Below are 14,733 nucleotides of genomic sequence, written 5' to 3'. Positions count from 1 at the left end.
TGCTCTTCTGCTACATACTGGATTAGCCGTCTGTCAATTTAAATACAAAAAGGGGTGGGGGGAAAGGCCTTCTATTTTCACTCTAAGCAAAACTTTTAATTGTCTATACCTGAGGGAAAGGAAGGAGAAACTCAGGCTCAGACACCTTTTACAAAACCTGTATCATAACCCAAAGCTTTCCAGCCAGCCAGGGGTGTAACAAGCTCCATCACAATAAAGATTTTATGATTTGCCTTCTTCATCTGTTTTCAAGCATGAAATCACCTTGTTGGGCAAATACGAGCAAGAACCATGACTATCTGTAAAATGAGGCTATTACTATTTCCCTCTCCCTTCCGCAGAGACCGTAAGTCTTTATGTAACACTACTGAAGTACTTCTGAAATATCACAGAGAAGATGCCAAGCAAGTACAGATTATTTTGGTCACTATAATCTGATTAGAAACACTGCCCACTCCTACATTTGCAGAAACAGAAAAACAACAGAAACTGTCTCACATGGCTGATCCCTGAACCACGGCCTGCTGTTCTGTGAGGATGAGTCACCGTGTGATGAGGAGATACAACCTTTACCTCAGCACCATTATTTCATTGTTACGAGACACCGGGTTGCCATGGAAGTAGACAATTACCACCCTCTCCCAAACTCTGCAGTCATCCCCAACCCATGCCGCTGGGGATTGGGACGGGGCCATACCTGGTTCTCGTCCTGCACCTCCATGCTGTACTGGGGGCCTGGCTGAACCTCCGTGACTTTCTCTCCGAGGAGGAAGCCCAGGCGCGTCATGAGTGTGTTCGCTGCCTCATCTACGGATGGAGGGGGTCCCAGCTCTTGCTCAGTATCACCTAAACATAAGAAAACCAGATTCAGACAGGAATTGTTTACTTTTGACTGCTGCTCAGTGGTTTTACCAACACAACACCTGCACCTGTTGTGTACCCTCAGTATCCGGGTTTTCAGGTTATTCATGTTATTCAAGTCTGTTTTACCATTCCACGCTGGCCATTAATTTTAGGACATGTACCATAGATATAAGTTTATTCCAATGTTAACTGTTGCTTCTCCTCTCACTGCTCATTATTTTCTCAGCACCTCCCACAGAAGCACACCTAGGTATCTTGTCCCTGTAGCAGACGCAGCAGAGCTACGAGGGAACAAGATTTTCTGGACCAGCACTGGAGAAGAGTGCTTGCTCTCTTCCCTCTGTTTCTCACAGAGAAGTTACACAGAAGACAAGGCTACAAGAGCCATTTGGAAGGTGCTCCATGAACTGCAGAGCAACCAACCTGTGCTACTGAGTAGTTAACAGGAAAGACCAGGACAAAAAATACGTGCGCAACTTCCACTGTTACCTGCTGTCCCAACACACTCACAGTCGTACGGAAATCAAGTCTCTCCAAATACAACTCACTTTCTGCACTGACCCTATGGCCCACACCACAAAGTAGCCTGCCTGCCAATTCCCCATCAAGTCTGAAACAGGCCAAAACTAACATTCGTAATGATTTTTTCTATTTTTTTTCCACCACCTGTAGGGAAAGCAGCACAGACGAGTTTCTAGCTAGCAATGCACACTGGGAAAAAGCCCAGCATGTATACTGGCATTTCTGTGCCAAGTATACATGGCACACATTGATAACAAAAAAGGAGGAACAAAAACCTGTGGAGGTTTTTGACTTGTAGTATCACACATGTAATTTGGGATCTGAAAGTCAAGTTCCTTCCTGCTCACACCAATAGCAGGGTTAAAGCCTGAAGGTCAAGTTCTTACCACTTTACACTGAAGTAACACTGTGCTTAGTGCAGTTATAGAAGACTAATTAGGATTTGCAATTAGTCTACAGTTAATTATTCATCTGATAATGTACAATCTGGAAAAGAGCCCATCTCCATTTCCTAGCTGTGTCCTGGTTTGGGCTCTTCCAGCACTCAGCCTGCGACAACAGTAAAAGGATGCTACTTTAAATAAAATGTTGCTTTTTGATAACTGTAACTGAAACCCACAAATCATGGAACCTGGGATATGTACAAAACCTCAGGAAATTTAAGCCAGCTGCTTCCAGAAATTCACATTTAATCTCATAGAGTACAGCTCACAGAAGCTTACAGCAATTTTTGGACGTCTCATCTGCACTACTGCAAATTAAAAACCCGGGAGCATCTCCCATGCAACCACTACTGCATTCCTATGCACCACCAGCTCTGGGAGTTGAGCATCTGCAGCTGTCCTTCCACCGCTGTTATGAAAATGGATGATACAGTAGGTCCACATAAGCTGTCTAAGTCACTGAATCCTCATTGTACTGCTTGAGCCAATGCTGACGTGAATCCGATAGATTTAAGCGAGACAAATTTAAATGGATGGCCCAATTTGTGGAACTGCTGACCACCCACAGTCAATCTGTGGGCATTTACTGGCTCTAGGAGCCCAAGCCAGAAGAGAGACATTTATGTAAAACAAAAACTAGAGAGACTTTTATTTCCAAGGTTATTTCTTTCTTTAAAAGCTAGACTACCTATTTAAAGGTAGATTTTTTGGTAAAAGCCATTCCCTGGATATGGCTCCACAGCTTATTGTGCATTCCTATTCTGTCTTCACAACCATGATGTTAAAAATAATCAAATTATGCTGACTTACACATCTGGGGCAGAAAGGAACAGCTGGATCTACCTCTTTGCTGCCCACCTGGAAGGATTTAGGAGTGCCCAGGTGAGGCAGCTGCAGGGCACTGGGCACAGCCAGTTTCCTTTGGCTTAATGCTGGGAACAACTCCCAACCAAAATTCACTCACTGGAGGTTGAGTTTAACCTTGTCCTTAACTCCCCGCTTCGTTTAAACTACCCTTAAAACATCTCCAAGGGGCACAAACCAGACTTTCACCTGTAAATACAGAAAACTACAACCTTGGCCCAAGTCATTGTCTAGGTGCATTGAAGATATAGAGGATAATAATTATGTGCTTTGATAACAATCCCAATGGCAGAGCGTTGGAACCACATCTTCAAGATCCCTTCAACCCAAACCCAAAGTTTGTGATTGCAATTCACAGAATCATGGAAAGGTCTGGCCTGGGAAGGACATTAAAGCCTATCCATTCCCACCCCCTGCCATGGGCAGAGACACCTCGCACTATCCCAGGCTGCTCCAAGCCCCATCCAACCTGTCCTTGGACACTCCCAGGGACAGGGCAGCAACAGCTGCTCTGGGCACCCTGTGTCACAGGAATAATTTCTTCCTGAGGCACCAGCCTCACAAGAATAATTTCTTCCTCATATAACTCTGACCTCCTTCAGCTCAAGTTTCTTCTGCCTTGTCTTGTCACTCCATGCTCATTCCCTTTGAGATGCTGGTCACGGTACAAGGTATCACCAGCTGAAGTGCAGCAGTGGAGCTGTGAGACCTCCATATTTCATATAGAACTATCAATTATTTTATTATAACCTAGCTTTCAAAGTACAGATAACTTTGAATTTAAGCAAAGCACCATTGTACTGGATTATCCTCTCCTGAAGTCTTAAAAAATAAGTGGAATCATTTAACTGAATGTCAAAGAACAGACGTAACAGCTCTGAAGTGCCTGTGAATGGGTATTATGGAAAAAAGCTATATGTTGCCTTTCAGGGTTGACAGTAAGACCTAATACTCTCTTCCTAAATTCAGTGAGAGGGCATAACTGGCTTTTTCTCCCTTTTCCTGTGTGTTATCCAGTTGGTGCTGTAACCACATTTTACCCTGACTTCAGCACACTTCCCATCTCTCCAGGAAATCTGAGCACAGAATTGATAACACAACTCACCTGAGATATTTTTAACTGTTTTGACACCACTGCTATAACCAGCTACAATAGCTCTAACACACCCCCCAGTTAACTCCAATAATAGTGGTATATCAAAAACAAGTAACACACTGCTCAACTGTGTACATGCAAACTCAAAGCCAAACAGTGGATTAAAGAGACCCCAACATGCTGATGGTCTGAAGCTGCTGCACTTACTACATGAGCTCACGTGCTTCTGCATCAACACTCACTAATACTAAAAGCAACAACCAAATGCTTAGCACCAGGAATTTTAAAGAAGAGTAAAACCCCTCCCTGACTCACTGCACATGCACTTGTATTTTAAATAGTTCTATGGACTGTGTAACTTGATGTCCCTTTATGTTCAGCAGGAAGCTTATATTTTTATATAAACACAAACAAAACAACAGGAGGAAAAGGGTTTTTGGGAGCTGGTGTGCTGCTGTGCTGGAAAGTGACTAGCCACCCACCAAGCCAGGTGGGTGGTGGGTCAGCTTCTTCTTGGCCACCAAACCATGTAACTTGGGTTTTCACGCCAGCTGAGAGCTTTACTTTGCTGTTCCTGTCATTTACGTCTAACGGAATCACTCAGGAACTATCTCCCAACATTCACAGCCAGGTAAATGCTGTATCCCAGCACACTGTCACATCTCCAAGTCAGCTACGTTTGTCTGGCTGGGTCTTCCAAGTGCTTTGGAGTAGACACGTCTTAAATACATCCCTCAGTTGCTGGTAAAGCTGCTACGTACCAAATTAACTATGGCAAGGAAGGCTGAATTCAGCTCCTAATGAAAACAGGAGAAGCATTTATTCCACAAGGAAAATGAAAAAAAAAGGCCATTCTTTTGTTGGCATGATAGAACTTGGGCTACTGAAGTGCTTTGCCCAGTACTTGTTGCCCAGTAAAGCAGAGCCCATCCTGCCCCTCTGCTGGTGGACCCCAGCAAGCCCTGGTTGGCTGTCAGCAAGTTTTAATGTCAAGGCCCTCTGCAGTGAAATGGTACTGGAAAGGACACCAGAGCCACCTAAGGCTCCCACAGATACCTTCTTCTCTTTATTGTGAACAATTTTAGCAGAACCCAGCAGTGAACACGCCCATACTTTCCATCTACTTCTGCCTCTTTTTTAGTTAATGACTTTTTCTTTGACTGAACTGCAAAAATGCAAATTAGAAATACAACCTGAGCTTATCAAGCAATTTAATACCTCTGATCCTCTCTTCAAAAAATTCAACCCACTTTAAATATATCAACAGATATTTGCAATTCACCCTGGAATTTACCTGATTTAGGCCATTTAGGAGCAATTTTACAGAGATCTCTCAGATGTCTTATCCAGAAATACCCTTTGGATTTCTGAAAGAGTCAACTCTAACGCCTCTGTAGGCATCACATGAAGCAGGATGGAGTTCATAAGTGCTCATAAATGTTTAGAGTATTCATTTAAAACCAAAACATCATTTTACAGAAGAGTTATTACGTTTGCTCTTCTCAAGAAACCATAACATTCAAAATGCCCAATGTTTTTCTGTACATTGTCATTTTCAAATAGTGTTTCTGTTACCTCTTTTAAATTCCTATATGAAAGCTGCCACATATTTCAGCTGCAATTGCTTACAAGCAAATGAAATTTCTTCATGATTTATTTGGTAATTCTGTGACTGGTTTGATAGCCACCCTCATCTAATTCTAGATAAATGGTGGAGGGCAGTGCCCCTGGGAGACATTAACAATGCATCTGTAGTCCACAGAATATTTTCAGTTTAATTGCTGTACTTTTACTTTCAAACCAGCTGAAATCTATTTCAGGGAGTGTCTAAAAAGAACTGGGTAACAGTTCCCTTAAAGGCACCCGTCCCTGAATCTGCCTGAGTATAAGACTGATTTACCTTTAGGAAATCAAAAATTCTTGAATTAGCAATGAAAAAAAGAATAGCTATGTGCAAAAAGTGAGCACCTATGGAAGGGCAGAAATAAAGTATACCATTTAGGACCCTGATGTTCAATTATGTAACTGCAGAGTTTCATCTAACAACTTCCCTACCTCCATGTGACCTGAATCTGTCCCATTATTATGTACATCTGCTTTAAATTATTCTGGATACACTTGAGCTGCATTTTGAAAATATCCCTGACCATTTCTGCATATCCCCCTAATCTCAGAATTAATGGAAGATGTTTTTATTAGTCTTGTTTACATCAAGAAGGGATTTAAAAAATATATTTAATTACTAAGACATGAAGGTGGCCCTATATGCATCTCTAAAAATGTCAATTTTTGTACTGCTGCACCTCCAATCCTGGGGTCAATTTTGAGGAAGACATTGAGGGGCTGGAGCAGGGAAAGGAAAGGAGCTGGGAAGGGTTTGGAGCCCCAGGAGCAGCTGAGGGAACTGGAAATGGACTCAGGAGAGAAAAGAAGGCTCAGGGGGGACCTTGTGGCTCTGCACAGCTCCTGCCAGGAGGGGACAGCCGGGGGGTCAGGCTCTGCTCCAGGGAACAGGGACAGGAGGAGAGGGAACGGCCTCAGGCTGGGCCAGGGGAGGTTTAGATTGGATATTACGGAAAATTTCTTCATGGAAAGGATTGTCCAGCAACTGCCCAGGGGCAGTGGTGCAGTGCCCATCCCCAGAAGTGTTAAAAAAACTTGTGGACGTGGCACCTGGGGATACAGTTAGTGGCGAACATGGTGGTGGTGCTGGGGGAATGGTTGGACTTAATTAGCTTAAGGGTCTTTTCCAACATGAACGTTTCTGTGAATCAAGTATTAGTAGTTCTGTCAGCAATGGAAAATGGTCTGACTAAAGTCCATCCCACCACAGAGAAGTGGCAAAGCAAATATATTCTCCCTAGATATTGACATCAAAGCCCTCTTGTCAGCCAAAATCCAACACTGAACTGTGGAGGTGTTAATCTGCACTTCCAATTCAACCTGTGCTCCTACAGCTTCCCTCAGTGCCTCCTATTCCATCCAATAACATCTGTAAGGAGCTGCACAAATTCCCACCATTAATCCCACTACATCAGCCTCTTGCACTCCTTCCAAAGACCTTCCCCCTAAGAAGAAATTAAAACAAAAGAAATTCTTCTCAGCACAACACATAAATACTGTTCTCTCTCCACCACTTTTCCTGATCATGCTCTTTAATAGTCCTTCAAGTGAATGGTCAGAAAGCAATTTTTAATCCCAAACCCTTCTGAGCCAGAGCAGCTAATGTAAATTCACTACCATCTTAAGACAGCAGCTCCAGCGAACACCGCATACACAGTATATATGTGTATATACACACAGCAGGGTGTATGTGTATATATGTATGTATATATGTGTAAAAGCCAAACAAACAGGAGCTCTGGTGGAACACCGCATACACAGTATATATGTGTGTGTGTGTATATATATATGTGTATACACACCGAGCAGGCTGTATGTGTGTACATACACTCATATACGTACGTACATGTGTGTATATATGAGTACAAGCCCAACAAACAGCAGCTCTGGCGAACACCGCATACACAGTATATATGTGTGTGTGTATATATATATGTGTATACACACCGAGCAGGCTGTATGTGTGTACATACCCAGCATATACGTACGTACATGTGTGTATATATGAGTACAAGCCCAACAAACAGCAGCTCTGGCGAACACCGCAGCGCAGCGGCCTGGGCCGGGGCGGGCCCCCCTCCGTGCAGTTCCGAGCACAGCCGGCCGGGGCGCTACTGGCCCCCGGGCTGCAGGGGGCGCTGCGCCGCGGCTCGGCCGCCTCTCCCCACACGGAATGGCGGGCGGCGAGCGGGCTGCAGCGGGAAGCTCGCAGCGCCGGCTGGGGCGGCAGAGGCTGGCACACCCCCCGCGGGTGGCAAACAAAACCTAACAGACAACTCCGCAGCCTCAGCAGGAGCCGCGGGCGGCGGACGGACACGGGGTGCTGGGTTTGAGAGTAGCGAAAAAGCCCGAGGCAGCGCCAGCCGCGTTCCCCCGTAGCATCCGCCTCAGCCGGGGAGATGCGCCCTTCGGAAAGGCGAGGGACCGGGGTCCCGGGTTTTCCTTCGAGGCATCCGAATGGATGCTGAAGGTCCTTTCCAGTCAGATTGGGTGCAGTAAGGTCCCAGTTATCAGCTGCTCTGACAAGCAAAGGCTCACCCACGGTAGGGAACCAGTGAGAGGACAAAAGCTCCGTAGTGGCAGCGAATCCCCCAGGCAGCGACCGAAGCCCGGCTGTCCCTCCTCCGGTCCCGAGAACCACAGATCATCCGACCACAGATCATCCGAGCCCAGCCCCTCACCCCCAGCCAAATTCTCGCAGCATCTCTGCCCTTTTAAAGAGAAAACCCCTCAGGTAACAGAGTAGCCAGCTGCACCCTGCTCCCTCCTCCTCCTCCCAGCCACGTCTTTTGTTCTCTTATGTATCAGTAGTTATTGTCTCTTAGCAACAAATGGGACAAAATTTCACGAGAGAAAGAAAAAAAAAAAAAAAAAAAAAAAAGAAAATTCCGAACTTCCACCAGCAAGTTGCATCAAAACCACCCAAATAATCTCTTTAATTCCAGCAACTCTCTTTCAAAACCTCTCACATTCCTTCCACTTATTTTTCACATCATTTATTTCGATCAGGTGATAAAAGTCTGACAAGAATGTTGAAAAACCTGCTCCCTTTGTGGTAAGGCCAATCCTGGTTAACTAACAGGGGCACAAAGAAAGTTTGAGGAGACTTTCAGAAATATATACATACATATATAACATAGTATTTCCATAATTTTACTGGGGAGAAGAGTCTGTAGAAGACGATTTTGACAAACACCTTTCCTTCTTCCAAGGCAGCTTTGCCACGTCAAAACACGAGCATTAAAACGAGCCAAACGTTTAGCAAGGCAAATGACACTTGTCACCTTTGACCACTGCTAAGAGGGAAGTCACGAGCAAGAGGCAAGACAGGACAAAGACCTTGTCCTTATCTGATCTGATCTATTAGCACGCTCTCAGTATAAATTTATTAAAAGCAAATGTGACTAAATTATGGTCTACACATTTACAATACAACACTGACAACAATCTTGAAAACCTACCATTACATACCTGAATAAGACTTCAAAAGTTCTGTTTGGATGTAGTAACTGCTAAAGAAATAGACTAATTTAGTGTTGCCAGCTTTTAAACCAACAAGTCAGACTGGACAGGGCTGAAAGCAACCTGGTCTAGTGGAAGGTTTGCTGCCCTTGGCAGCAGGTGGAATGGTCCCTTCCAGCCCAACCCAGTCTGTTATTCTCTTGATTCTTCTGGGGGCTAATTTCTAACAGAACCAATGTCTAGGGCTGTTGCTGATTGTGTATCTTCAATGATTGGAGAGGGAAGACTGCTGTCCATGTCGATGAGATCAATTTAAAATTTGTTCTTTCTCTAAAACATACCAGCCAGGCTGGCACAACCAGTGCTTCCAAGCAGGGCTGCACTTTCAAACTGGCAGCTGACCAAAATGGTCATGTTTGGACTCAAGGTAATTATTTTCAAGCGATTTGGAGTTAAATAATTAGTGACATAAAACGTAAAAAATTCTGCTTAATAAGGTGGAAAATCTACTGTGGTACAGGAGGTTATGCGCAAGTTGATCTCCTTTCTTCAGGGTCCAAGGGCAGCTGTGCTGCCCTGGAGAACTGAGCAGATGGAACAGAGGGAATGCTGATGATTGAAGCCCATTTCACCAGGGGAACAACAGTCACACTAGATAAGAATAAAGAAGTTCTTGTTCTGCAGCCCTGGGGAGGGTGAGGAAGTCACAGCAACTGGCAAGAGAGCACAAGTCACGGTGTGGCTTTCAGAGCACTGCATATTTTCACTTATGGGCAGCCCTCCATAGCATCACTGAAATTCAAGGACTTTCATCTGTAGGCACTGGGACATGGGAACCAGTGTTATAAAAGAATGACCAGTTTCCTACAAATGCAACCACCCCTTCTTCTATTGTTACAGCTAACAATAATGGTAAAATGAATACTGAGGGGATTGCCTCCATGAAGAGGTGAAACAAACAAAAACCATCTCAAAAACATTGTAGGAAAAAAAGAAGTAGAATTACTGACCACTTCCTCTAGACCCTAAAGTATTTGGGAATAAATATCTGAGCCAGAGTGAAAAAGAGAGGACAGATTAGTCACTCTAGTCACTAACAGCACAACCATGACCAAGACCTCTAGCAACCCTCATCTCCTTCCTTTCTGTCTTGTTTAGCATCCCTGCATTTCCTCTTAGGACAGGCATAAACACAAGGCAAAGGCTAACTTCAAATTAAACCCCACCTAGAGAACTCCTACAGAACTCAACAGGGAACTAAGAGGGAAAATGAAGTTTGTGTAACGACATCGAGGGCATTACAAGCAGGAGCCCAAACACAACTGTGATAGTGCTATCACCAACAGGTCAGGCTGTCATTGTGCTGGGACCCACTGAGTGCCAGCACACAGCTAATCCAGCCTGACAGATGCATAGTAGGAACAGAACCATGACAAGGTGAACAATTATGCATTTGTTTGGTTTACTGAGGGAGGTGCAACATTGATCCAGGGAAGCATTACCCATTAACTACACTGCTAAAATGCCCCAGCACTTTTGCAGAAAGTTGCCTTTCTTTCCCCTCTCCTCCAGCTACATTTTTATGACAAAACTAAAATTCCTCTCCTTTAGAGCAGAGCATGGACACTTGCTGGGACTGTGCCTGACAGCACACACACTTCCTAACAGGTTGCCGAGAGAAGCTGTGGCTGCCTCCATCCCTGCAAGTGTTCAAGGCCAGGCTGAATGGAGCTTGGAGCAACCTCTTCTAGAAGGTGTCCCTACCCATGTCAGTGGATGGGACTGGACCATCTTTAAAGTGGCATCCAAGCCAAACTCTGCTGGGATTCAAGAGCATCAGTGTGGGCTGCTCTTATCAAAAAATAATATGCTAGAAGAGGAAACTCCTCTGCCAGAGTCACTCAGTCAGTGAGAAATCTGCCCCACCTGCTCAGATATGGAAGAAAAGGTTTTACACTGATCCTCGCAGGTCCAACACTGACAGTTTCATCAGGGAAAAACCATCAGGGTTGGTTTGCTTATGTACATACTTATTCGCTGGCAGAAAGCTATAAATATTCAAAAAGCCAAAGTACTAGCACAAAAATGTTACTGTTTCCCAACAGATCAGCTGAAAGCGAGCACTGCCGCTTGCTGAGGCAAAACAACTCCTTAGACTCCCTGGGATCCATCTGGATGGGCAGCCAGAGGCACTAGGCTGCTGCTGCTGAAGTATCTGAAGCAAAACAAACCTCGAGAGTCATCTAGGTTACATCTCTGAAAGCAGTCACAACACTTTAAAGTTGGGCAGTTCATCACAAAACCAGAATTTGAATAATTTACAGCCTTTTCCCCTCTTTCTTCCTTTTTTTTTTTTTCTCCTCCAGGTAGATTGCACCCAATCCCTGTAAGGGTTGGGTATTAACAGATTGCACCAGGAAGCTTCAAGAAAAGCATGTTGTCTCCAGTTATTTAACAGTTAAAACATATGGGAATAATCTATGGGATTTGTATTATTTTCACTTCTTATCTTGAACAACCTCTCTTTGGTAAGATTCAATAAATCCTAAACTCCAGACCCTGCCACTATTCTCCAAGTTGCAACATTCAGCTCAAGCAAACTCAGTGACACCTAACAGCAACTGGTCTGTGGCCAATCCCAAACGGATTCACACCTGGAACTCTAGCAACACCTTCAATATTCCTCCCTCTGATCCAGAACTTCAGACCAGACTGGGGTTTGTTTTGTAATAGGCGAGTTTATTCTGAAACTGGTTCCATCTCTTGATCTAGCAGAAGTAACCAACAGCATCCTCTCAGGAACAGCATGAGAAAAGTCAATCGCTTCCATAGCAACCAGTGTGCCAAATCATGGCTCTTCTGCAATTAGGGCTGATCACAATGATTTCCCATTCCCTTCAGGTCAGTGGGCTTGACAGTGCTGGGACAATCACAAGATTCAACAGTAAAAGCATTTGTCAGATCACAGTTGGTTTATTTCCTCTCCTTCCTCCCAGTTCATCACTGCTCAATATGACAAAGGTTGGACCAGAATCCTGCTGGCTAAATTTATTTGGGGTTTTGTAGGATTTTTTTGGCTCAGTGCCTGTATTTTCACAATGAAAAATCAGAGAGGAGTGCTGGTTCCTGCATTCCCTCTTAAAGGGCTTTTTCTAAGACCTGAGAAGCATTTTGTTATGTTTAGGAGAAACACGTGGATAGTGTAAAATGAAAAATACACATTTTACGTGAAAAAAAGAGAGAAGCAGCAGCAAGCAGATGTCAAGCTCAATGATTCTTTAACCAAAGGAAGAGAAAAAGGAGCGATGAGATGAACACAAGTGCTGCTGCCATGGTAAATCACTCTTCTCCCTGTCTGTGGCGGGGGCACTGCAGTGATTCCTAACTCAATCACGAATGAAAACAGATGCCTGCCAGCCTAATGTGCAACAAGCGAACCAGACACTCAAGATCTGTGTCCCAAAATTTCTGAAGAAGGAGTTAATCAAATTAAAAGACAATGTCATAACTTAGCTTTTGAAACACCATGACAAGGTAATAAGTTACATAAAATGCAACATTAATCTGAGGCAAAAGGCTATTACCTGAAAGCACCATCCATCTCAAACAGATTTTCTGAGCACTTAGAAGTCAAAACATGTTTTAGCTACCATGAAAAACAAAAAGCAGCTCAAAGAAAGATGCCCTAGTGACCACAACTAAGAACCAAGAAGCCAGGACAGTGTTTACCACACAAGCAGGGCCTCTTGGCAGGAGTGAGGTGTGATAAACTGGAGGAAAACCCCTACATATTAAACTGAGTCACTAGAATCACTGCAGAAAAGGTTTGACAGTTGAACAACAGAGGTTTGAAGGTCAATTCCTGCTATTCTACGTTATCCTCCTTGAAGAGCAATGATGGATGGGAGGGCATCATCCCCCACCTCCCTGCCTTCAGAGGGTTGACAAGAGGGAAAACACAAATGCCTCTGTTGAACAGTGTCTGCAGGACTGGAGCAGAGACAAGGAGGGAAGAGGGAACAGAAACCTTCCAAGACTCTCCTTATAAAGTCTCTGCTAAGTCACAGAGTCACAGAATGGGTTGGGTTGGAGGAGACCTTTTAGCTCACCCTGTCCAACCTGGCCTTGAACATTTCCAGGGATGGGAGACCTGTGCCAGGGCCTCATTACCCACACAGGGAAGAGACAAGGAAGAACTCCTCCACCAGGGACACTTCAAGTCAAGGACTGAAATCTGAACAACTACAACTACAAACACTTCTACAGAAACATAATTTGACTCAATGATGCTTGTGGGTCCCTTTCAACTCAGCTTATTCTGTAATTCTGTGATAATTCTGGTAGAAAGGAGTTTTTCAAAGTCATGGAACAGCTTATTTTTGCCATCATCTTAGTTGCAACAACTATAAAATATGGGCCAATTTCTAAATTCATTTAAGAAGATTTAAAAATTTTAAAGATATCTATGTTCTTTTCTCTATAAAAGGAATGTAATAAAAAAAGAAATTATACCAAGCTTCAAAGTTTACTATTTGTGCGTGGTATCAGAACTTCCCTCCACGATACCACTCGGTATTGTGATCTTCTTCCTCCTTCCTTGGCATTGGAAAGTTGGGAGCACGTCACTCCCCCACACTGACTCACACTGAAGATGTCACAAGCAAATCTTCCCCCCAGCAGCATGAGGGGCCGAGCGGTGGCACTGCAGTTGCTCAGGAAACCACCTCCCTGGAATGTGCTGAAATTTGCCTGAAGCCTTAAAATAAACATTTTGATACTGAGCAAAGTTCACCTCTCAGCATCTCAAATTGAAATCGGTATTCCTATATATGCAGAGTAGCTAATGTTCTCTTTTCTTTGCTATTTAGTGTTTTAAACTGCTTTCAAGTGTATAATTAATTACATTTTTTTGTCAGGGATCAAATTAAAAACCACTCCACCTCCCCTCCACTGCATGGCAGATCATCAGCTTAATTTTTTCCTTCTTTCAACTCATACTGTTATTCTTGGAAATGCTTGGGATTTAGCACTATGTGTGTATCTTCACAGGATGCACACATTTTAGAAGAGGGTTAATGCAAGCCTAGCATAGAAGAAAGGAGTTGTATTTCCTTGGAAAACTGATTCCAGGCAGTGCCTGAAGCTTTGCCAAGATCCAGAGTAGGACTCTTCCTCCACCTTTCCATCAGGAGCTGGATGCTATGTCCCCTTTGGTTCCTGTGAGTTGATCACAACTTAGTTCTTTCTTTCTTTACCTCTTTACACAATGATCCTCTCCCAGCCACCTACCTATTTCTTCCAAGGTGGTATATCTTGAGCTTGGAATCCAGCCTTCCAGACCAGCAAAGCCTCCAGCCCACACATTACTGCTACTTTCATAGAAGAATCCATAAATTTGGACAGTTTCTTCCATGAACAACTTCAGAAATCCTTCCCCAATGGATTCTATCCTCCCCTCTTCCCCTGCCTGTCCCAACTGCCCATATAAGTCCGGCCACAGTCCCTGGACATGGGCACACATGAAGAGAGCAGTTCCCTAACGGGTCCTTGGGATCACATTTAAGGAAACTGAAACAAACTGGATTCCCAGCCTGCAGTTTCTACCTTGACTCCAAGTCCATGCTCTTCCCTGGCATGTACTGTTCCGCTCTTATCTCATTTCTCTATTCCAAGTACAACAAGATGGCCCATGGGAACATAGTCTCATGCTGGCCTTGGGAGAGCAAGGTTTACAGTTGGACTCCATACTCTAAAGGGCTTTTCCAACCTTATTGGTTCCATTGTGACAACTCTGCCATTGCCACTTTTTTCCTTCCTTAATGACACTTCATGTTCCTTTAATGACACTTCAAGGCAGTA

The 14,733-nt window shown here is 44.1% G+C and overlaps 1 protein-coding gene across 15 annotated transcripts in view; it reads right to left on the bottom strand.

Annotated features, from left to right (window-relative positions):
* Positions 1 to 14,733, bottom strand: part of TANC2 (tetratricopeptide repeat, ankyrin repeat and coiled-coil containing 2) — a 151,637-nt gene that overhangs the window by 72,117 nt on the left and 64,787 nt on the right. For all 15 annotated transcript variants that reach the window (XM_072919093.1, XM_072919095.1, XM_072919097.1 and 12 more), the window contains one exon: positions 698 to 846. In XM_072919093.1, the coding sequence (XP_072775194.1) occupies positions 698 to 846 (149 nt within the window). The remainder of the gene's footprint in view (positions 1 to 697; positions 847 to 14,733) is intronic.

This window comes from Taeniopygia guttata, chromosome 27, assembly GCF_048771995.1.
Source record: "Taeniopygia guttata chromosome 27, bTaeGut7.mat, whole genome shotgun sequence".
Lineage (NCBI taxonomy): Eukaryota > Metazoa > Chordata > Aves > Passeriformes > Estrildidae > Taeniopygia > Taeniopygia guttata.
Note: the sequence above shows the minus strand (reverse complement) of the source record. Positions and strands in the feature narration are given on the sequence as shown.